Source organism: Panthera leo, chromosome A3 (assembly GCF_018350215.1).
Source record: "Panthera leo isolate Ple1 chromosome A3, P.leo_Ple1_pat1.1, whole genome shotgun sequence".
Classification (NCBI taxonomy): domain Eukaryota; kingdom Metazoa; phylum Chordata; class Mammalia; order Carnivora; family Felidae; genus Panthera; species Panthera leo.
Window position 1 is genome coordinate 21,811,393 of NC_056681.1, and position 22,857 is coordinate 21,834,249.

Sequence of the window (22,857 nt, forward strand, 5' to 3'; positions counted from 1 at the left end):
ATAGAACACAGGTGTAAAAAAATTCCATAAAAGACACGTATAGCTGAAACCACCATCCAGGTCAAGAAACCACTTTGCCAGCTACCTCCAAAGCCCTCCCACAACCCACCCACAGCCCATTGCACACCTAAAAGAAACTACAATCCAGAATGACCACAGCCTTAGGAAGAGTTTCCTCACCATCGGGGCTATTGAACTACCTTCACACAGCAGTTGTGGCTCTAAGTCATGGGAACAGCTTAAAGCAGAAGTCCTGTCTCTGCCAGAGATATATGGCATGTTAGGAGAAAAGCCTTTTTAACAGTATATGCGTACCCATAGAGCCTACTACAAAATGAACAACAATCTTGCAGGAACAGGACGAAGCACCTTCCCAGAAAACTGGAAACAGATTCGCATTTCAAAGCTCTACTTTTTTGGGGCGGAGGCCAAGCCACTCCGGCTGCTGGCACCACGACGGCAGCTGTATGCAAACTGACAGCTCAGACACTCCCAACACTCAAGATTTTATCCAAATGATCTATTTTCAGTCCTGGTTTTGGAATAGCACGGATGAGATTTGTTAGAAGACATCTTCACAGTATTTCCAGAATGCCGGCAGAACAACAACATTTCAACCAGATTTACATTTCTTACAAGGAGAAAATGGCATTTTCTAATGTCTTATTCCAGCTTCCGGTACCACGTCCCTCCCTGTCCTCCTCTGTGACCTCTGTCCCACTGCACTGGAACTTGTACTCCTTGAGCTTATGTGGATTCTAAATGGATAGAATGCATTTTACTGGCAGATGGAAAGGAAAGGAAGTAAATAATCTTGGGCGTGGGTCAACTCAAAATAATTCGGTATTCTTGGCCCAAGAACACACACTTAAGCAGGAAGCACACTTCTTTTGGATTGACAAACACCAGAAGACGGGGGAAATCCAAGCAGATACACAGTGATATCTGGTCATAAAGAGCAAATGACTAAGAAAAGGAGGCAAACCACGTAGCTCCGATGTAACCTCAAACCCGCCAACATACTCCATATGGCTTGCATCACATGGCTTCTTTCTTCCCACAATTTCCAGCTCCACCTCCCATTTAAAGCAGGCCATGTATCTTCATGGCAGACAGGAAGCATAAGAATTACTCACGGATAACTGCTGAAGAAGCACATCGATTCCATCCAGCTCCCCAAGCAATTCCCTGTTTTCTAAAAGGGGAAAAAAAATAGAAGGAGAAAAAAAATGAAGCTAACTGTCAGATTTTACAGCCGTCTAACACTGATACATCAGCAAACAAAATCAATACAGCTTGACAGAGTACAAAAGCTGCACAGAGCGCGAGAGGGAGAGCAAGGGGATGCCAAAGGCAAGAGAGCTTGCTGTCATGATCTGAAACAAGCCTGGCTCCTATCCTAACAGAATATCAATACCGAGAGGGAGCCTCACCGTCATTGTCCTGGAGCAGTATGGCCAGCACTTCACTACAGTACAGTTTGTTGGCATCGAAAGGCATCTTTGCCTGTGGGGACATCGGAGAAATGAGAAAAAAACGTTAAGGGGCCTTGCTCCCCTCCCCTAGTTCACAAGAACTAGGATCTAAGTTCAGGGGAAGTAGAACTTAGAAAGCCAAAAGGCAGGTTAAAGGTAAAAAAAAAAAAAAAAAGGAAAGAAAAGAAAAGTCTGCCTCTGCTCTCAAGGGATCAGACTCAAATACTACATAGTACAACCATAAATGGCAGATGTACACAATGGCTCTCTCACTGCTAATGCCCAGGTATGAAAGTCACCTCCTCAGTGAAGCCTTCCCAGATTCCCCACTGTGAGTCCAGAGACGACTGTCTAGCACATAGTATATACTCAACTGTGAACTAGATGAATGATTGAAAGTTTGTAACCCTTAAGACTAAAATCCATTATGAAGCTTCGTTCACATATTACAATCATAAAATCAGGCTATCAATTAGCCGACGGATGATCAGAGAAGGTGAAAAGAAAGCAAGTTCTTGTTTAGATTAGTTGAATGCATTTATAACAAAGTAGTTCCTTTTGGATTTTTTTTTAATGCTTAAAATTTAATTTGAAATCATAAACCTATCTGCTCGTGTGCCATAATCTGCCTACTATTTAAAAAGGAAACCACATTAAAAATGCAGAAATGTGTTAATATTTTAACACCCGAATTACTACCCACAATTCCTTCCCTGCTGCACGGTCTGGTACTTGGTGTTTCAGAGGGGACATATCTACTATCTTTTACAGCTGTCCACCACGTTGCTTCGGTAGCGAGACTCAAATATCTCACCATTAACGAGGCACCGTTGCATAAAAGTGCACAGAGAAGAGCAAGCCTCATCGATGTGTTTTTATTTACCGTACCCTTGATCCTTAAAATGCAGGCACGCAGACAACAATTGTTAATCAGCAGCAGCCTTGCTAGCTATCCAGGTTTTTGAAATGACAAATAATTTCTGTACCTGGAAAGGACAGGGGAAGTGTTCGTCTTGGAGCTAACACTTCCATCACCTTAGTGCTATTCGCAGTGCTGTTTGGACATTGATTTTGTACTTAGGAAGGAAGAGTGGCCCCTAATGAAGCAACACCCAGCAACTTTTCAGTTTTCTATGCACGTCTTCCTTGTCAGGCCTTAGTGCACCCCACAGGGTTTCAGGAAGCCGACCATCCTAGGTTAAAAGATCTGTAAATGCAAAGTCTTACGTGTACTGACTGCAAGGTATGCTCCCTGGGCAAGCTTGAGGCCTTCTTTCAAGAAATTCAGTACACAACCAGAGTTTAAATGCAATCTGAGGTGTGTTTCACTTTAAGGAAAGCAGTTTTATTAAGACCAAAACACAAAAGTGAAAGGCCAAGGGTGAGCATCTCTATCAGAATCAAGGACTTGCTAATCAAATTACTTACTCGAATTATTTAAATTACAAGTATTGGTATTTTAAATGATTTAAAGCCACACTAACTTTGTTATATGCAGCTTTTCAAGGGCCAGGGTTCTTGTTTGAAACAAGATACACTTAACTAAAAGAAGCCAAAAGACACGGGGCCACTAGAATCATACTTAGCCTTTCTGCGGTTTCAAGGCCTCTTGTCCTTTCTGTGATTTTATAAATCCTGTCTCCAAGATAAGGGGGAGGTTTTCTCTTTTTTTTTCAATGAATATTTATTGGGCATCTGCTAAACACAAGACAAAGAACTGAACATGAAAGCACACAGGTGAATTAGATGTGAACCTTGTCCACTGTTACGGCATTTAAAGATATTACGCTGAATTCAAATTAATTATATTAAGTAATACAGTCACGTTAAAAAAAAAAAAAGAAGAAGAACAACAGGAATCTAGGATCGATGCACCTCAGTTTGACTCATGAGCACGTACTACCTATGCGACACAGTCTGTAGTTCCCAAACTGTGTGCCGAGGTACCTGGGGTGTCAAACTGAATTCACAGGGGCACCGCAGGATTCTTTAAAATTTCCAAAGAAAGCACGGTGACAGGTGACATCTGTTGAACACTGAATTAACTACTAGCTCCAGGTACACTCTTTTGATGACCTCCTATCTTTGTGAAGCTGGGTTTTGGTGGTTGCTGTAATAAAAGAACTGTGTGAAAATCAATGTGCAACAGAATGAGGGTGGTGGTGTTCAACTGAATTCCAAGGTTTTACAAGTTGCGCAGTTACTCAGAAGGTACACACGCTTATTAGTAAGTGCGGCATTTAAGTCTAAAATAAAAATATTTTTCTTTTTTTTAAGCGTTTATTTATTTATTTAGAGAGAGTGAGAAACAGAACACACGCTAGAGTGTCAAGCAGGGGAGGGGTGGGGAGAGAGAGAGGGAAGGCCAAGCAGCCTCCACGCTGCCACTGCAGAGCCCGACAGGGGACTCGAACCCACGAACTACGAGATCAGGACCTTAGCCAAAGCCAACAGTCAGACACTTAACCAACTGAGCCACCCAGGCGCCCCAAAATATTTTTTCTTTTAATTCCTGTGTATGGCTACTAATTTGTTATGACATAAATACATATTAAACTATTTGGACCTAACTACTTAATAAACAGGATTGTTAGGTCCTTTTTGGCATAGGGGCACTGTAAAAACGAAATTCCTAAGACATTAAGGGCATCATGAGCTGAGAGGGGCACCTATGATCCAAGAAACATCTCTCGGTCTCAAGTTTCCTTATCTGTAAAAAATAAATAATAAATAATAAATAAATAAATCCTCTCAGGAGAATTACTATGAGAATTAAATGGGGTAATATGGAAGTACCTAACATACAGTAGGTACTAGAAGCTTTTCTTTGACTGGAATCAGAAATATCCAGGTTAGAATCTCAGCTCTAATGGTTACCAGCTATGGGATCTTGGCCAAATTACTCTGCCTTTCTTACCTGATTTCTCTTAAGTTAAGTGAAAATAAGTAATAATCTCCTCATGGGGTGGTTGGATTATATTAACCAGTATATACATCACAGGCACCAAACAGCTGTGTTCCCCTCTACTGAGAATTCTTAATCCCCCTCAGGAAATCTCTAGCTTTTGCTGTGACACTTCAAGGAGTTTCCAATTTGCCCAAAGTACAGTTTTAAAAATCAAAACCGTAATTTCATCACTTTTTTCTGTTAAAATATAGGTCCTTTCAAAAACTGGCATGAAGAAGGAATCTAATCAGAAAGTCAAAATGATCAGGTCCCATGACTCCCCAACACTGAGCCCTAAAATGCTTCAGAGTCTGAAAGGGGTACCAGCTGGGAAGTAACCTGGCAAGAGGGGGAAGCTTTGGAGATATCCAGGCCCAATATCACAGGTTCTGCCACGTACTTCCCACGGTGTCTGGGCAATCACCTCCCCTCTGTGCAATGCCTTTCGCATCTGTAACTGGGGACAGCAGCACCACTTGGAAGGCTGTTTGTGAGGATGAGAAATGACATATATGAGGGGCGCCTGGGTGGCTCAGTCGGTTAAGCCTCCGACTTTGGCTCAGGTCATGATCTCACGGTTCATGAGTTCGAGCCCCACATCAGGCTCTGTGCTGACAGCTCGGAGCCTGGAGCCTGCTTCGGGTTCTGCGTCTCCCTCTCTCTCTGCCCCTCCCCTGCTTGTGTTCTCTCTCAAAAATGAATAAACATTAAAAAAAAATTTTAAATAAAATAAAATAAAATAAAATAAAATAAAATAAAATAAAATAAAATAAAATAAAATAAAAGATGTATGTGAAGCATCTAGAATAATGCTTTCCACCTAGTGAACAGCCCACAAACGGCATTCCCGTCAGACGGGGAAAACTTCATGGTGATGAGGATGACAACCAAGTATTTTAATCTTGTGGAAAAGAAATAAAGGAAAGTGTGGGAAACCACTTTCCTTTATTTAGGAAGGAGGGAATTTAACTCATCTTCCATGTCTGGCCAAAGTCAAAAATCACCAAGGAAGTTTTATTTCTATTTAAATCTCAGCCAGAGATGATGGCCTCCAAGTTTACAAAATATCAAACTGCCAAATTACAAGGACATTCAGTCAAAATCAGGAGAAAGGAGAGGTTCATTTAGTGGGTATAGTCTTTTGGAGTTTGCAAAGTTAGCCAAAGGGACTTGAAACTTCTGGACTCTGCTATCCAGGAGCCTGGTGATCCTAAATCTTTTAGCTGTCAGAGTAATTACAGAGTCAAGCATAGGTATGGACTCAGCATGTACTAGCTTTGAATAAAATTAAACTTCACCTTTTTGCGAGCTGCTGCTTTTCTGGAAAGTACAAAACAATTATGCTACCACCCGCAGCCAGAAGTTGCAGGTTACTTCCACAGCTCACCTCTGGTACCTGGTACCTGGTACACGGGGCAGGTTCAGACACATCTACAGCCCCGTGCAACTGTTGAAGCAGACTGTGCCCTGTAAAATCCCAACTCCTGGTCACAGGAGGCTAAGAACTTCCCATCAACCAGCTGTGCATATAGTATAATGCAGCCGATTCTCAATTCATTAGCTCATACACTGAATGTTGCAACTATTTCTGAAACGCTGATTTAACCGGGAGACCAAAGAGAATCTTAATTTTGCTTCTTTAGAAAAGAAAAAAAATAAAACTTTGGGTTTTGGGGTTATTTTCAAGGGTACACAATATCCTAATGAATCTGTATTCCCCACAAAAATGAACTGTAAAGCAATCTCTCTCACTCCTGTTATCTGCTCACCTGCTAAACCATTTAATGCAATCATCTGCAATGGGTTTCATCCTCATTAGCACAAATTAGTGACATTTCATTCAGTGAAGAAATCTATGAGTATCTCTATATACTGCTAGGCTACCAGTACAAAAAGCAGACTCACCAAGGTGCCACTCACTGAAGAATTACTCAAAGACTACTGAATCAATATGGGATGATCAGTTAAACAGCAAGGTTTAACAAGCAGTGTAAATAGAAGTATTCCAGGAGGGTGGTTCTCAGACGTTGGCAGGCATTCAGATCACCTGGAGGGCTTGTTAAAACAGATGGCCAGTCCACCCCAAGATGGGCGGATTCAGGGGGTCAAGGGGTAGGTTCAAGAATCTGCATTTCTAACAAGTTGCCAGGTGATTCTGACATCCCTGGGCCTGGCTGCGAACCACACCTTGAGAACAACTGGGTGGAGTCGCAAATATGATGGAGACACAACACAGTCCTTGCTTTTAAAGAGTCGAAGGCTATTTAAAGAAAGACAGTGAGCACATACAATATGAAAGTCCGCCAGGTGCTGGAAAAAAGATGCTTCATGAGGAGAAATGTCATAGTTATAGGCACATGTTAGAACACAGATCTGCTAACTCTCGTAAGAGAACCAGCATAGAAAAAGTAAAACGGTTGATATTCAGAAAAGAAAGAGCATGGGATGGGCTGGGGGCAAAGTAGTGCCATGTAAAGGGTGCGTGGAGAAAGTCAGGACTCACGGGTTTAATTCCAGCTCTATCTCTAACTAGCTGTATGAAGTTGGGCAAGGCACTTAATCTCTATATAAGTCTCGACTTTTTTTTTTTAATCTGCAATAGAAGTTATAAATTTCCTTTCAGTCCTAAAAATGATGGCAGCTACATGGAAGAGTAGGGATTTAAAGTGGTTAATGAAGGCTGTGTATAACTGAGAAGTATATAAGGGAAGACAGAAGTCATTCCTGGTAGAGGGAGGACCATGATCAAAGACGGATACAGAGGTCAAAATAATTCTGACCTTTGCAGAGCAGGGGCACGGTAAAAAAGATGTCTGTCTGAAAGGTAATAAGGCCAACAATTTAAAAACTGAGAAATGAGGGGCGCCGGCGTGGCTCAGTCGGTTAAGCGTCCGACTTCAGCTCAGGTCATGATCTCACGGTCCGTGAGTTCAAGCCTCGCGTCGGGCTCTGTGCTGACAGCTCAAAGCCTGGAGCCCGTTTCAGATTCTGTGTCTCCCTCTCTCTCTCTGCCCCTCCCCTGTTCATGCTCTGTCTCTCTCTGTCTCAAAAATAAATAAACGTTAAAAAAAAAAAAATTTAAAAAAAACTGAGAAATGAAAAAGTCAGACTAGGCCAGGCATAAGGGGCATTTTCTTTTCTTTTAATTTTTTTTAATGTTTATTTATTTTTGAGAGAGAGCAAGAGAGTGAGCAGGGGAGGGGCAGAGAGAGAGGGAGACAGAGAATCCCACGCACTGACAGTGGAGAGCCTGATGCAGGGCTCAAACTCACGAACTGCGAGATCATGACCTGAGCTGAAATCAAAAGTTGGACGCTTAACAGACTGAGCCAACCAGGGGCTGTAAGGGGCCTTTGTAAGTAGGTAGAGAAGGTGCGATCTGATGTAAAGGGCATCAGGACTGTGTAGAGGGAGATTCTTGATAGGGAATAGCACACTGAAAATGGAGTTTTAAATCAGTCCAGGAGTAGTGCAGAATAAAAAAAGGTAATGAAAATGTTCACATCTCCAGAGAGCAGAGGGTATTAGTGAGGGTTGTCCATTAGAATCACAGGTGGAACTTCCCTCAAACAGAGACAGAGAAGACAAAGACTGAGACAATGAGTCTAGAAATGTCTAATTTTTTAGAGTTCCACTGGTGAAAATCAGGCTCTAGGTCCGGCATTCAGATTCAATATGTTTACGATGGTGAAGATTTTAACAAGCACTCTCCCAGATTATGAGGAAAAAGAGCAAGGCATTGTTTTTATAAAAATATGCCTTCTTGCTGGCCTCACCCTTAAGCAAGATTCTCTCTTATTAATGTTCTGGGAAACACAGAATTTTTCTAAGGGCACTTGCCTACTAATAAAATAACCAAATAGCATTTTAATGTTTAGATACCCTGAAACCTTGAAAAACTGTTTTAGAGACAGCAACATGGCTATTTATGCCCCGAGGATTACAAAAACACTATGCCTAAAAGGAAACAGTCAATAGCTTACTAGACTATCAAATGGGACTCTCTATTACTCTCATAAGGAAAATGGAATCCAAGCCAAACCCCCAAAGGTCTCAATTCTCCTTCCTGTTACCAATTCAAAAAAAGACTGGCAAGTTTCAACGCTTTTCGAAGGGCAGAGGAGGCCTGACACTCTGGTTTAAGGAAGGATCCCTGAAGCAGTACCAAGTCTCAAGGAACTGGAAAAAAACTAGTCTTGACCTCGGAGACAAAAGCTATTGGATTATTCTGTAATCCAAAAGTTTGGCGCTCTCACCTACGGCCACCCTACCAACAACTCCAGTCCTTGCCATCTACCCCATCTCCTCGACTCTGTTCCTCCCCTCCACTCCTCACTCCCAAGATGTATTAAGGCTTTGGAGAATAAAAATGTGTTGAATGTTGAGGAAAGATGGGGAAATAAGTCCAGTCCTAAACTCGGAAGGCATTCAGGCTCATGAGAAAAAGTCAAAAGGAAGTTAAAAGATGACAATGCATGAACTAACCAGACCTGATTTTTTTTTCCTGAAAGGAAGGTAAGGGTGTGTCGGTGTGCACGGGTGCGTGTACACGTACGTGCGTGTGTGTGGAGGGAGTTGCAATCTACTGAACCGCATACTGAGTTTATACTCTGCCAGGCAAACGTGCCCAGACCCACTGACGGTAGGATCTGGGCTAGCTGAATACCCTCGGGTCATGTTACAGAAGTCCATGTTATAGATTTCCATGGGAACAGATGGTTAAATAAGTAGGACTGGGGAAGACTTAGATGGTCAGAAAGAGGGGTAATCATGGGGCATACGCTATCGTAAGCGGAACATTCTTCCTGAGCCCCGACAAGACAGCGGGGAGTAAATCTGACGTGATGTACCTCAGACTTTCTGGATCTCTGTGACACTCTAAAGCACAGCAAAGCACACTCTGAATATTAGAGAATCATTCTGTCTATGAACGAATGCCTCCTTCTCAGAGAAACTGGGAATCCTTGCCTGCCCGAGGACCATATAAGCAGTCCCAAACTGCCTCTCATCACACCTTTGGTTAAAACTACTCTTTTCAGAGAAGCCCTTGCCCCTCTTGTTGCTCATTTACTCCATGGGACACCACTAATTGTTAAAAAGATAGTCAAAAGGACTATGCTCATAAGGAAAGAGTAAGAAATTCAACAGAAATATAAACACGAACAAAGGATATAAATAGTAAGCTGACAGATGGGGCCCCTGGGTGGCTCAGTCAGTTGAGCGTCTGATTTCGGCTCGGGTCATGATCTCACAGTTCCTGAGTTCGAGCCCCGAGTCGGGCTCTGTGTGGACAGCTCAGAGCCTGGAGCCTGCCTCGGATTCTGTATCTCCCTCTCTGTGCCCCTCCCCAGCTTGCACGCTCTCTCTCTCTCTCTCAAAACTAAATAAAACATTAAAAAAAAAAATTTAAATAGTAAGCTGAAAGAAATGAATATAAATGGCTAATAAACAAGTGGAAGCCAATATTCTTGCCGTGATTTTAAAACTCCAAAATAAAATAAAATACCACTTTTCATGTAGCAGATGAGTAACATTTTAAGTTTGATAGTACCCAATGTTGCTAAGGGAAACAGACACTCTCAAGTCAGTGAGGCAGCCTTTATGCAGGACAACTTTGCAATGCCCACCAGATGTGTTAGTGAACATATCCTTCGATCTATCAATTCAACTTCTAGGAATTGATCCTACAGATAAACTAACATAAGTGTGCAAGAAAAAAATGTGTCTGTGTATATGAGAATATTCACTGCAGCACTGCTCGTGACAGTGAAAAATTGTTATACAACAGTGAAAAACTGTCATAAAAAGGGGAATGATTAAACTAATTTTGGTATATGCATAAAACAGAATACTAGGCAGCTATTAGTTCAGTGAAAAAAAACCAACCTGCAAAATAAAATATTGTAAAATTCTGTTTGTGAAACACACCCACACACTCCTATACACACAAAATGTGTGTACAGGAGAGAGAGAATATTGTTAACAGTGGCTGCCTCTGGGAAGTGGAACCAGAAGGAATCTGCTGAAGGGAGATTTTACCTCCAGTTTTATGCTTTCTGTACCAGTGAATTTATTTGTATTTATAAAATGTTTATTGGGGCGCCTGGGTGGCTCAGTCGGTTGAGTGTCTGACTTCGGCTCGGGTCACGATCTCGCGGTCCGTGAGTTCGAGCCCCGCGTCCGGCTCTGTGCTGACGGCTCAGAGCCTGGAGCCTGCCTCGGATTCTGTGTCTCCCTCGCTCTCTGCCCCTCCCCCGTTCACACTCTGTCTCTCTCTGTCTCAAAAGTAAATAAACATTAAAAAAAATGTTTGTAATATTTTCAGAGGTATTAAAAGGCTACCTTTAAAGGCTTTTCTCTTGAAACAAAAAGAGGAGAAGCAAAGAAAGGGGCGAGGGATCCCAAAAGATTCCCAAAGGAGATCACACAGCAAAGGGATAAAAATCTGTGCCAGTGACCTGGCCTGAGCCACGCCCAGAGCGAAGAGAGGTTCTGGAGCTGCAGTCCCACAAGGCCAAACTTACCTTCAGCCTCTTCAACAGCCACTGCAGAAGACCCTGCTGGGCGGCCTCCGTACACATCTCAGGCCGGAACTCTGCCATGTTTTCCACAATAGCTGCAGGGAGACGGACAGCAGTCATCAGGGAGGGCAATGACATTTCCGTCTGCAACAAGCTTGCCGCCCTTCCCACGACAGGCACCATATTCCTCTTCCCACTTCCTGTATGCCTCCCAGCCAGATGCCCGTGTTGTCACTTCTAGATTAACCAGGGAGATGCTATGGGTTTGCTTTTTTTTTTTTTTTTTTTAGGTTATGTTGCAAGTAAAACGTGTAACTAAAAATGATGAAATTCACAGAAAGAAATAAGCGATAGATGTTCTGTGCTAATAGGGAACAACACCAGAGCAGGACACAGAGAAAGGTGTGTATCTGCCTAGGAAGGCCTTCTCAGTCCTCACTGTGCTGGTGTCCCGGAGACCGTAACTGAAGGGACAGGGGACTAGGTAAGAAGCCTTAGAAAAAAATCCAGGGATGGTGAATTCAGAATCTCTGCCTTTCCAGAGTCATTCATTTTCAGTCCTCTTTCTCTGGACATTACAAGGGAAGCAAGCATGATCTTAATTGAACACAATAATATGCATAGAGGGAAAAGGCCATGCTGGCAGAGTTAACTGTCAGGTACGCGGAAGCAAATATAATTGGTCCTGCTATCTTTTACAACAGCCAAATTGCTGCCTAATAGAAAAATTAAAACTTAGGAGGCCAAAGGAAAATAAAGTTATTACATGACTACGATACTAAAAAAGGACACTTAAAAAAAAAAAAAATCCCCTATAGTTCCATTCTAACACATCCAATGCTTTCACTTCCTTCAGGGCCCCTTCTGCTCCATAACCCAGGTTATGTTACTATTATAAAGGAGACAGAGTTAGTTCCAGGTTCTCTAACCCAATGCCCAGAACACATCAGGTCTGAGTTTTGAAGGAGAAAGGGCTGAAGAAATCACTATGCCTCTTACATTCTTCCTCACTCCTCTGCCCCTGTCAGCCTCGCCTGTGGCAAGTTAAAGACTCAGTGGGCCACCCCCTCAGGGAATGGAATACAAAGTCACGGAAGCAGAGTAGCAACAAGATCCCTGAGAGACGAGGATCACCGCAATACCCTAGGTTACTTTCTAGGAAAGCCAACTCCTTCATATTAATCTTCTATGCCCTTACCTCATTCCTCTGCTTGCGCTTTAGATGGCTTCCTGCTGCCCACCAGAGTAAAATCCAATCATCTTGCCTTGGTTTACAAGGTCTTCCATGATCTGGGCAAACCCCTGCCTCCGTGTCCTCTCCCACTACTGCCACAGTCCATTTCTACTCTTTCTCCAAAGCCCAAGCCCTTTCATGGCTTTGCAAGTGACTCTCTCCCACTCAAAGGCCCTTCTCTCATTTCTCAGTCAAAATGCACCCGTCTTCATATTTAGCTCCAATCAGCTACCTTTGCAAACCCTCCTCTACTTCCATACTGCTCTGCACTGACTCCTATTATACCATTTCTCACCCTGTATTGCCTTTCCTTTTTGTTCAAGGCTTTCCCATCAGTCTGCTTCTTCAGGAGTAGGACCATGCCAAATTCCTCTTTAATCTACCCCAGTGCCTAGCACAGTGCCCCACAGACAGCAGGTGCTCAATAAATGAGAGAGGGATAAATCTCCTGGGCTGCTGGTGGGTGACGAAGCTGAAACTACACAGATCTCTACAGACTGCCAGCCTGGTGCTTTTTCCATTATACCAGGCCCCTTTTTTGTTAACAGTCAGTTAAAACTTCTGATAAACTATTCAGCAAAATCCAGTACTAGGCTAACAGATGGCAATGCCAAATTCTAGCTCTAGACTAAAGCCAACCCCCAAGTTACAGATTATTGTGTTCTCTCTTCTCTTACTCCCTAGGTGCTATGCCTCCCCTCTTCTTTATGATAATGGTCACAGAAGAGAATATAAAACTACGAGAGAAATCTGTGGAAGACAAAAAGAGCTGAGAGAAAAATCTGACCTCATCAAAATTTCTGCTTCAGCTGGGCCTCATTTATTTCTCAAGCTCTGCTTAAAGATATGTCACCATTGTTTTGTTTTTTATTTTTTAATAAGACATGACTAGTGATAAGGAGGACTACCCAAAAGCACAATTTTATTTAACATCAAAAAAAATTTTTTTAATGTTTATTTATATTTGAGAGAGAGAAAGAACCAGCAGGACAGGGGCAGAGAGAGAGGGAGACAGAATCTGAAGCAGGCTCCAGGCTCTGAGCTGTCAGCACAGAGCCCGGTGCAGGGCTCGAACTCACAAGCCGTGAAATCATGACCTGAGCCAAAGTTGGACGCTTAACCCACTGAGCCACCCAGGCATCCTGCAAAAGCACAATTTTAAATAGGCTAATGGTCCAACAACTTTACAGGGAGAAAGAGCTGGGAGATTCGAGGAGGAGGAAGGGAAATACTGCAGAAGAGTCCACTTAAACTAACACTGATGAAGGTGCATGCAAGTTAACAGCAGTATTTCAATCAGTTTACGTGGTAAGCTACACATAAAAAGACAAACACTTAACTCTTTTTCAAATAAACTGTCTTATAAAGACAGTTCCAAAGTTTGTAGTCTCACTGAAGGAAAGTAGGAAGAAAAACCAACATACAGGGCTTAAAAATGGTAAAATACATGTTCTAAAGCTAAAAAAATAAAAATAAAAAAGCAAAGCGCTGCTAAAAGGAGCCAGTTTTTGTCCAGGAAGGTTATCTACTTAGTGGATTTCTGCTTTTATTACCTGCAAGCCAAACCAGAGCTGCAGTTATATGAAATTTACACAAGGGTCTTCATTTCTGGAAAGGCAGTCTGGGAGCAGAAGGAAAGAAAACACCTGCTGTTGACTCGATTATGAAGGAAGAAGGGAAATGAGCACCAAGCCCCAGAACAAACAGCGTCTCAGGATCAGCGGTCACCTGCCCCTCACCTAGAGTGTTGTGGACACCGTCTGCCTCTTCTTTCACAGACTCATCCAGGCGCTCCAGATTCTGCACAAGCAGCGCTACCACCTGCCCATCCACCTTCAGCAACAAGGAAGCAAGAGGAGAGAGGGATACATGTCACAAAACAGTCCCCCAAATGTTCCCATTCCCATCCTCACTTCTCACCCGCATGAACGAAAGAACTAATCGGCCACCTATGGTTTACAGTGTGCTCTCCTGTCCCATTATCCCTCTGAGTCTTGAAATGACCCCCAGGCAAAGAAAGGGCAGGCACCATTATCCTGAACTTAGGACGAGTAAATCAAAGCTTAAGGAGACAAAGTAGAATTCAAGGTTATAAAGTTGGTGAGTGGCAGCACCAGCACCTGAACCTAGGCCTTCCGAAATCAAGTCCGGTCCTCTTTCTACCTCTCTGTGGTATTTAAACAAACACCTGGCAAAAGTCCCTTCTTAAGTCAGGTCCGTAGTTTGTTCAAGTCAAAAGTCTGTTTCTAGACCACAGCACCAAGAGGTGTTTAACTGGGAGGTTTACTTGCCATAATTTACACTGACCTCAATTTACGGTTGAACTCAAAACATTCCTAATGTTCTATGCTAAGCTCTAATGAAACTATTCCTTCTGATGAATTTCTAATTCCTTCTTGAGAAGAGTATTAACATAATAAAATGTCTCACATTTTATTACATTTAGGGCATAAGACAGCAATTAAATTTCTCATTTGTTTCACACAACCTTATAGGAAACTTTCAGTAGCCACATCACAGAGCTGCTATTCAGAGAGATTATCAACTTAGCCAAGACCAAACAGCTACTGAGCAGTGGCAAAAGAAAAGCAAAGACCAAGCTTCCTTCTTTGGTGAAATAATGCTGACACTACTTCATGCTACTCCCTGCACAATCTGTACTCTTAGGGAGACGGTCCTTGGGCAACCCTGATGCACACCAAGGAAAGTAACTAAGGAAACTCCTCGTAATCAAGAAGTGAGAATTCATCCGGTAGTAAATTTCTAATCAGTAGTCAGTAAGTAAGCCTGTACATGTACAGGAAGATAAAACCTGCTGTATACCCGTGGCATATCCTCTCTCTCACTGCCTCAGTTTCCTCACTTAGGAAATGGGAATAAGTTATAAAGATTAAATAAAACTATGTGGCATGTCTTACCCTGGGTCTGGATCAAAAATTAAGTAGAGAGTTGTTGTTATTGTTGTTTTTTAACGTTTATCTTTTTTTTTTTTTTTTTTTTTTAATTTATTTTTGGGACAGAGAGAGACAGAGCATGAACGGGGGAGGGGCAGAGAGAGAGGGAGACACAGAATCGGAAACAGGCTCCAGGCTCTGAGCCATCAGCCCAGAGCCTGACGCGGGGCTCGAACCCACGGACCGCGAGATCGTGACCTGGCTGAAGTCGGACGCTTAACCGACTGCGCCACCCAGGCGCCCCAACGTTTATCTATTTTTGAGAGAGAGAGAGAGAGACAGCAAGCAGGGGAGGGGCAGAGAGAGAGAGAGGCAGACACAGAATCCGAAGCAGGCTCCAGGCTCTGAGCTGTCAGCACAGACCCCGACGGGAGGGGGGGACTCAAGCTCACGAACCTCGAGATCATGACCTGAGCTGAAGTCGGACGCTTAACTGACTGAGCCACCCAGGCGCCCCTACAGTAGAGAGTCTGAATCTAGCTCTTTACCCCTTCTGATATCTGATCATTCACTATTTGATATGAATATCAAGAAAAACCAAGAAAAACTCCGGTTCTTCGAAGGCAGCCACTCAACCCTGACTCATCTCGGTCTACTCTTCCAAGTGGAGAGCAATGCCGTAATAGGCAGACACTCCGTCATTTTGCTAAATTCACATAAACTGACAAAACACTCCCTCTGTGTACTGCAATCAGGTTTTTCTATAACTTGCTCCATTTACTCTCAGGTAATCCTCATAGCTTTCACAGGTGAGCAAACAAACGTCCAGAGAGGTTAACCAGCCAGCCTAACCAAAGTCACAAAGCTTGTGGCAGAAGTGACTGACTCTATGCCTCTCTTTTTTCCCCACCACACCCTGTCGCTTTGGGGAGGGGAAAAGAAAGGAGAGAGACTGACACTTCCCTGAGCACTTGTGAATAGGGCACCCTGCGACCCAAGGATGCAACAACGGCAAGAAGGACAGATCTTGAAATAAGGCCTCTTTACTCTTTCTCGGTGACGCTTAAAGGAAGCATCTGGCAAGGGGGGAAAAAGCTGAAATTATTGAGTAATCTGTGAACCTGAATCGCAAACGAAGTAGAGTTTCTCCCCTTTCGTCCCTTGATGGTGTGAAGAACAACGAAAGACACTAGCTGCAGATCTGAGAAGACACTGCTGCCAGAATTGAGTGAGGGTGCCCGTAAATACCAGAATGAGCCGTTTTCCCCTCTTATCCCAAGCAGATATGCAATCTTGCTCTCAAATCTCACAGCCAGCAAAAGCTTCACCAAAGAAATCCACTGCAAGGTTTTCCTTAATTAATTGGACAATTGGAGTATATGTGACAGGAAACAGAAAAACATCTGGGGGGGAAATATGAACCATGTCACAGTTTGTTTTTCCCTAAATCACCCTGATTGACTTATAATCTCCCTCAATCCTAAAGCAGCAGACACTGCAAATCCACTGGGTATCACATTCTTGTCGGTTCTGCAAACAGCTTCACCCGTTTCAATTGCTTATTGCTGCTTTATCTGCTTTATTTCTCCTCCTTTCCTTGATTCTTCATCATGTTTCCCATCTCTGCTGTCTGGAAAATGGTCGGGGGACAGTGGCAGTAAGCAACGCATTCAAGTCCCAGAACGGAATGGTTCCGGACAGTGGGTATTTGGCTGGAGGAAAATCTTTTTTTCCTTTTTTTCTTTTTTGCTACAGAAATCTAACTTCTAACAGGCAGGCTTTTCAAGCTTGCAAAGTATGAAACTTTATGTGGAGCCGGGTTAAATGCAATTTTACCTGATTGTAGAAGGGTCAAAGCAGTCGAAATACATTTAGCTCAGCAAACCCTTGGAAAAATATTTATATTATGCATAGCTCTGGATATCACCTTAAGAAGCACAAATCAGCATTCCGTCTTACTCCTTCCAGCCCCTTGGGTCTACCACCATCACGCCAATTTTACCTGTGACTAAACCCTGAAACGAAAAACAAACCCTGGTCAGGGATGAAAGTGTCAGCCAGAGCAACCCTGGCCTTGGAAATCATGACTGTCTTCAGCCTGACGTCTTCTGGTAAGTCACTGGTTACTTCTGCTCGTTAGGAGGTCTCCTGAACAATATTCCACGGGTCCTACTCTGACAAAGTCCAAGGACATGATCAGATCCTTTTCCTCTTGACCAGGGAAGATGGATACAAGAGAAAAGGACAAAAGAAAAAAATAAAGGGCAGATGAGAAGGTCTGAAGGATTCTCTTTCTCTCTTGGATAGTCTGCCAATAAGCTTTCCTAAGAGTTTGGAGTAAAATTTTGTATCTACTCTGAGTTCTGGAAGCGTCATACTTAAAAAACTAAGAAAAAACCTCCCACATCCACTGAATCTTGATCAAGAAGTAAGTCTGGAGGTTGCATATGGTAATATGGTCAGAACACAAAATTTATGCCCGTTACCACCTATCCAGTAATATTCTAGCTTCCGCTCTTGCTCCCTCCAGGTTCAGTGTCCCAGGAGTGGTCTTCCTAAAATGTTAGGTCAGACTATGTTACTACTCCCTTGCTTGAGATCCTCCAGTCACTCCCCTTCACACTGCCAATTCCACCCCGACTCCCTACCAAGGCCCACAAAACCCGGAGGAAATCTGGCCCTAACTGCGCTCTCTCCTCTCGCCCCAGCTGTGCTCGACCAGTTTTCTGCTCCTCGAATCTGTCGAGCTCATTCCTGCCTTAGGTCCTTTGCACTTGTCCCACCTTGCCCTTGGTCATTCTGAACGGCTGCTTTCCTCTTGTCATCCCACACTGAGGCCTTCCCTGACTATCTAACCTAACGTGACTTCCCAGTCATCGTACATCACACCATTCTATTTTAATTCTTTATGTAACAGAGAATCACTACCGGCTTGCCGGTTTCTTTACTGCTTCTCCCTACACTGGATTTGAGCTCCACAAAAGCAGACTCTGTCGGTCTTGCTCACTGCTATATACCCCATTCCCAGAGTCCAGAATATACCAAGCACTCGATAAACATCCAGCGAAAAGATGAACAAATGAATTTTGCTTGGGAACAAACACAAACGCAGGTGAAGACATTCATTAATAGAAATGGGGAGGGATAAAAGTGATAGGATCCAGAAACTTACATAATAAATACCTTTAGAGCAACTGAAAACCCACCAACCTCAGCCTCACCTGAGCAGCACAAATGCACTGCCAACCGGCCCAAGACAAACGACTACAGAACTTCAACGTGCAATGTTTAAGTAGGGTTAGTTGAGTGCGAGAATGGGTATGGAAGGCAATTCCTGACTCCACGCCAAAGCCACTTTTGTGAAACTCCTTCTACCAAACGGTGGCTCCTAGCCATTACGGCCAATATCATGGCCCAGCCACATTTCCACCTCCTCTGGTTGGGACACCTGCACACATCCTCCTGTGACAGCCTCCCTTTGACGCCACAGACAGTGCCCTGCAGCTCTGCAGACCTTCTGGATTCTTCCCCTTCACAAGTGAGTGCTCCCTCCTCCTCACTTCCACAGTAGCTGACACCTCTCACAACCGTTAATATTTTGCTTTGCGTGATCATTATTTATTTCATCTTTTTTTTTTTTTTTTTAAACTAAACATCTATCCTTCCATGTCTTATTTAGGTCCATTCCCTTCAAAAGTTTTTTTGAGTATTTGTTCAAAATGTTTTTTGAACATCTGTCAAAACGGGAAAAAAATGTTGAACTCAACCAATACTCACAAACATCTCACTGCATGGCAGATGACACAGATCATTTTAGCTTGACATTTACTAGGAACTTAGTACGCACCAGGCATAATATCTTTATGAAGATAATGGCCAGCATTTGTTGGGTGTTTACTCAGTGTCGGACACTGTTCTAAAGATTTATTAAATAGCATTTATTCCTCAAGTCGGTGCTATGCAACAGGCACTACTGTTACCCCCATTTTACAGAAGAAGAAACAAAACGCAGAGAGATTAGGTAACTTCCCCAAGGACACACAGTTGGTAAATGACAGACCTACCACTTTGGCCACTCCCTTGATGGGAATCACATCTCAGGAAAGACAAACCTACAAACAGATGTCCGGAAGCCAATGTGACAAATGCTAGGATGTACAAAGTGCTAAAAGAACACAAATTCTGCCGGGGGCGGGGGGGGGGGGATGAGCCTTAAAAAAATTCAAAAGAGATAAGCTTTAAGCGGCTTTAAAAGATGACTGGGAGCATTCCAGGTAGCCCAGGAGAAGCAAGGCCTGCCAAGCTGAAGGCACATGTGAGCAAAGTCCTAAGACTTCTTTAGAGAGGGATGCCAGAGAATTGCCATCAAAGCAATATACCCTCACATTTAGAACTCCTCGGAAAAGATTCTATCTTCCAGGCTACCAAATCAATGCATTATAAAGCACAGATATTCACCTTTTGCACAAATAATAGCAGTGGATGTGAACCAAATGTTAAACCCCAAAGATCCCCAAGAATGCCAAGGCAGCACTCTCTCCCCACAAATGTGCTTGTCTATTGCTTAGGACTTCCAATTGGGAAAAAGACCAAGGCAATAACTGCAAACTGCACACCACAATAAATTCTGCTACATGCCCTCTAGCCTCTGTTCATGCAATTCCAGGCCTCTGATATTGGCCCCAAATTAAAACTACAAAGACAACTCAACCCTTGTAAAATGAGAATACTTATCAAACTTCTTCCTGAATGCAGCACAAGGGCAAAAAGAATAAATGAAAGACCACCCACCAGTTCTGCTCTGTTATTTACCGACAGCTTCTGACTGGCTGCAGACAAGCAAATAACATATAAGAGCCTAGGAATGTTCAACTGTGGTTCACACCAGCCCCACCAGTATAAAGCTAGAAGAGTCAAAATCTTAAAATGATTATAATAAAAAGAAAAAAAAAAACTAAACAAACAGAAAACCCTTTATAGCAGCTACCTAACGGCTCCCCAGACTGAGGATGAACTGTTTCTTTCCAAACAAACAATAAAATCTGCACGATCCAGCTTTTGTTGGTGGGCTTAGCAACACAGAAAACACAAAGGGGGCTTTTGTGCGAATTGCTGTTTCTGGGTACGTTTTACAGGCAGCAGCCAGGCTCGCTGCTCCTCTCTCGTCTCCCCTATTCACACAGGCAAAGGATGGTAATTAAAATCAGCCCAGGGACCAGGCAGGAAGCCTCAGTCGGGGCCACTGTAATTAACCTCTGGAAGGTAAGACCGCACAAATGACACTGTGGGGACACAGAGCGGGAGCAAGTGCCACAGCCTTCCTTCAGACGCTCCTCAAAACAAAAGGACAACCCAACATCATCCTTTTCTTTCTGCACAGTGGTTCAAAGGGAAAATAAAGGTCCTGAATTGTACAAAAGTGGCAGATCGCTCTAGGAAGGAGCTTGAAAGAAAAATGGCACTAGAAATTTTCATCATACTCAGCCACAAATAGCCCTGCTGGACTCCAGCCTCACTCTCTGTAAGAGACAGTCCTTCATATCCAGTGGGTTCACAACCTCTTCGTTCACACCAAATGCCAGCAACAAGCATGGCACATGGGAAATTTCTAGTGTCAAGGACCCCGAGAGAGAAAAAGTGAGGAGAGGGTGGGCAGAGCAGCGACGGGGTCTCAGAATCATTTGGGGCCCCAGTCCCAGCCATTCTGATTCAGTGGGTTTTGGATGGGGCCAGACTACACGCTTAACAAACACGCCGGTGCTTCTAACACAAGTGACAGCAGCGATCTTTGATAAACTGCAAACTGCATCAAGACCAGTACTTAACTAGCATCCTTAGCAGAAAGAAAAAACAAGACAACCGAAGACAACAGAGAGGAAGGAAAACTAACAGAGCCTTGAGGAAGCAGAGAGCTTGGCGGGTGGACGAAGCCCCGCAGGTGTCAGGGTCAGCGGTTGGACTCGCTCCCTCCTGGACTGGCCAGCTGTGGCGCCTTCCTAGTCTTGGAGGCCTCTGTGATCACTGGTGAGGGAGAAGCTGCTGTGGCGACACAGGACACGCAGGCTCCCGTCTCGGCTGTTCAGGGCCTGGCCAAGTGACTCAGGAGAGGGCTGCGCTTCTCCATCTGGGTCACCTCACGTGTAAAGTGAGGTGCTGAGAACAGATCGGTTTAACTCACAAATAAACTCCTTTCGACTGGCTGCTGCCTGGAAGATTCCGAGGCCTTGCCCAGGCGTCACAAAAAAGGTGCACAGAAATCCACCGGCCCTGCCTCTACGGGCGTCCAACCCTGGCTGGATGAGTTGGAAGGTTTGTTCTTGCTTTTAACATTCTCCGGTTCCCTGTCTGTAAAATCATAATGGTATCTGTCCTCGCTGGCGCTTAGAGAGAAGAAATATCTGTGAAAACTCTTTGTGAAAAGGTCAGTAGCACCACAGTTAGGGGTAGAAGAACAGAAACACGGAGTCAAAGAGAACACAGGTTCCAATCCCAGCTGTGTGGCCACGGGCAAGTCGTTTCGCCTCTCTAAGCCTCGGTGTCACAGCTGGAAACGGGAATAGTGGCTGTTAATACCCATCTGAGAGGGTACGGTGAGGATCACGTAAAGCGAAAATAACGAGAAAAGGCCTGCCTACAGCAGATACTTAACAAACGCTAGGCCTCTACAACCCCTAGCAACCCCCTCCACGCAGTTCCAAAGAACAAAGTACCCCACAAGCTGCACTGCCAATGTCGGACTCTCCTCCGGCAGTGCAGCCTTCCCACAGAGCTCCCACCCACCCGGCTGCCACCACGGAGACCATGGTGATGACGGCAACACCTTACACACGCCTGCAGAACCCCAGCCGGATGTGCAACTTACCAGAGCATCGATGAGTACTTCCGCTCCCTCTTCACTCTCGTGGAGGGTGTCTATATCTGTTAATTCCTGAAGCAAATCAACCACAGCTATGGACACATGTGAATAGCGTTAAGGGAATCACGTACATACTGAAACCCTACTGACATTTTATTAAAATCTGTGCTTCCCTTCTGTTTCCTTGTCAATCATTTTATTACCATTCACCCTTAATACACTGTGGTTTTATTAACATCTCTTCAACAAGGTTCTACTCACAGTGGGTGTTCAGTAAATGTTGTTAACTGGCTCAGTCTTCTTCCTTCTGCTGCCTTCCTGGTCACGTATTCCATAAGTTCGTTTTCCCAAATTTCAAACTTTCAAATAGATTGATTGCTCAGGAGGTTGCTTTTCCAGGGAGAAAGAGGCCAACACCCTTCACCCTATCACAGAATTTACATTCTTGGAACTCAGTATAATCTGAACTAACCCGTACAGTTCACCTTCGAAGGCGGTAATGATTTCTGAGAGGAGATGGCTGGTGTTTACCGAGAGGTCCGCAGAGAGCAGGGCATGGCAAAATCAGTTTCAAGATGTAGATGGAAGGCTTTACGCTGGACTGCACTACACATCCCCACTTGGGGCTCCCTCCCCTCAAACACCGAGCTGCTATGGACACAAAAGGAAGAACGATGAGAATTAAACAAAGCGAAGGCGAAAATACAAGGAGGAAAATATGTATGAAAGAAAGAAACATGAAAGAGGGAAAAAAAGGAGTTATGTTTGGAAACTGGAAGGCAGAACTAAATAAACTAAGTTTCCCTTCCCTCACCCTGGAAACTCTCTCACACATACACACAGACGACCTACGTTTCTGCGGTGAAGAAAGCACTGTGATGGTGACAAAGGAAAATCTGTTTTTCATTCTCGGCCTCAGTTCCCCCCTCT

General features: G+C 43.8%; 1 protein-coding gene across 2 annotated transcripts in view; it reads right to left on the minus strand.

Annotated features, from left to right (window-relative positions):
• Positions 1-22,857, minus strand: part of CTNNBL1 (catenin beta like 1) — a 160,381-nt gene that overhangs the window by 85,091 nt on the left and 52,433 nt on the right. For both annotated transcript variants that reach the window (XM_042931003.1, XM_042931004.1), the window contains exons 5-9: positions 21,934-22,031; positions 13,917-14,010; positions 10,947-11,038; positions 1,434-1,506; positions 1,137-1,195 (exon numbers count right to left, since the gene is read on the minus strand). In XM_042931003.1, coding sequence (XP_042786937.1) covers positions 1,137-1,195; positions 1,434-1,506; positions 10,947-11,038; positions 13,917-14,010; positions 21,934-22,031 — 416 coding nt within the window. The remainder of the gene's footprint in view (positions 1-1,136; positions 1,196-1,433; positions 1,507-10,946; positions 11,039-13,916; positions 14,011-21,933; positions 22,032-22,857) is intronic.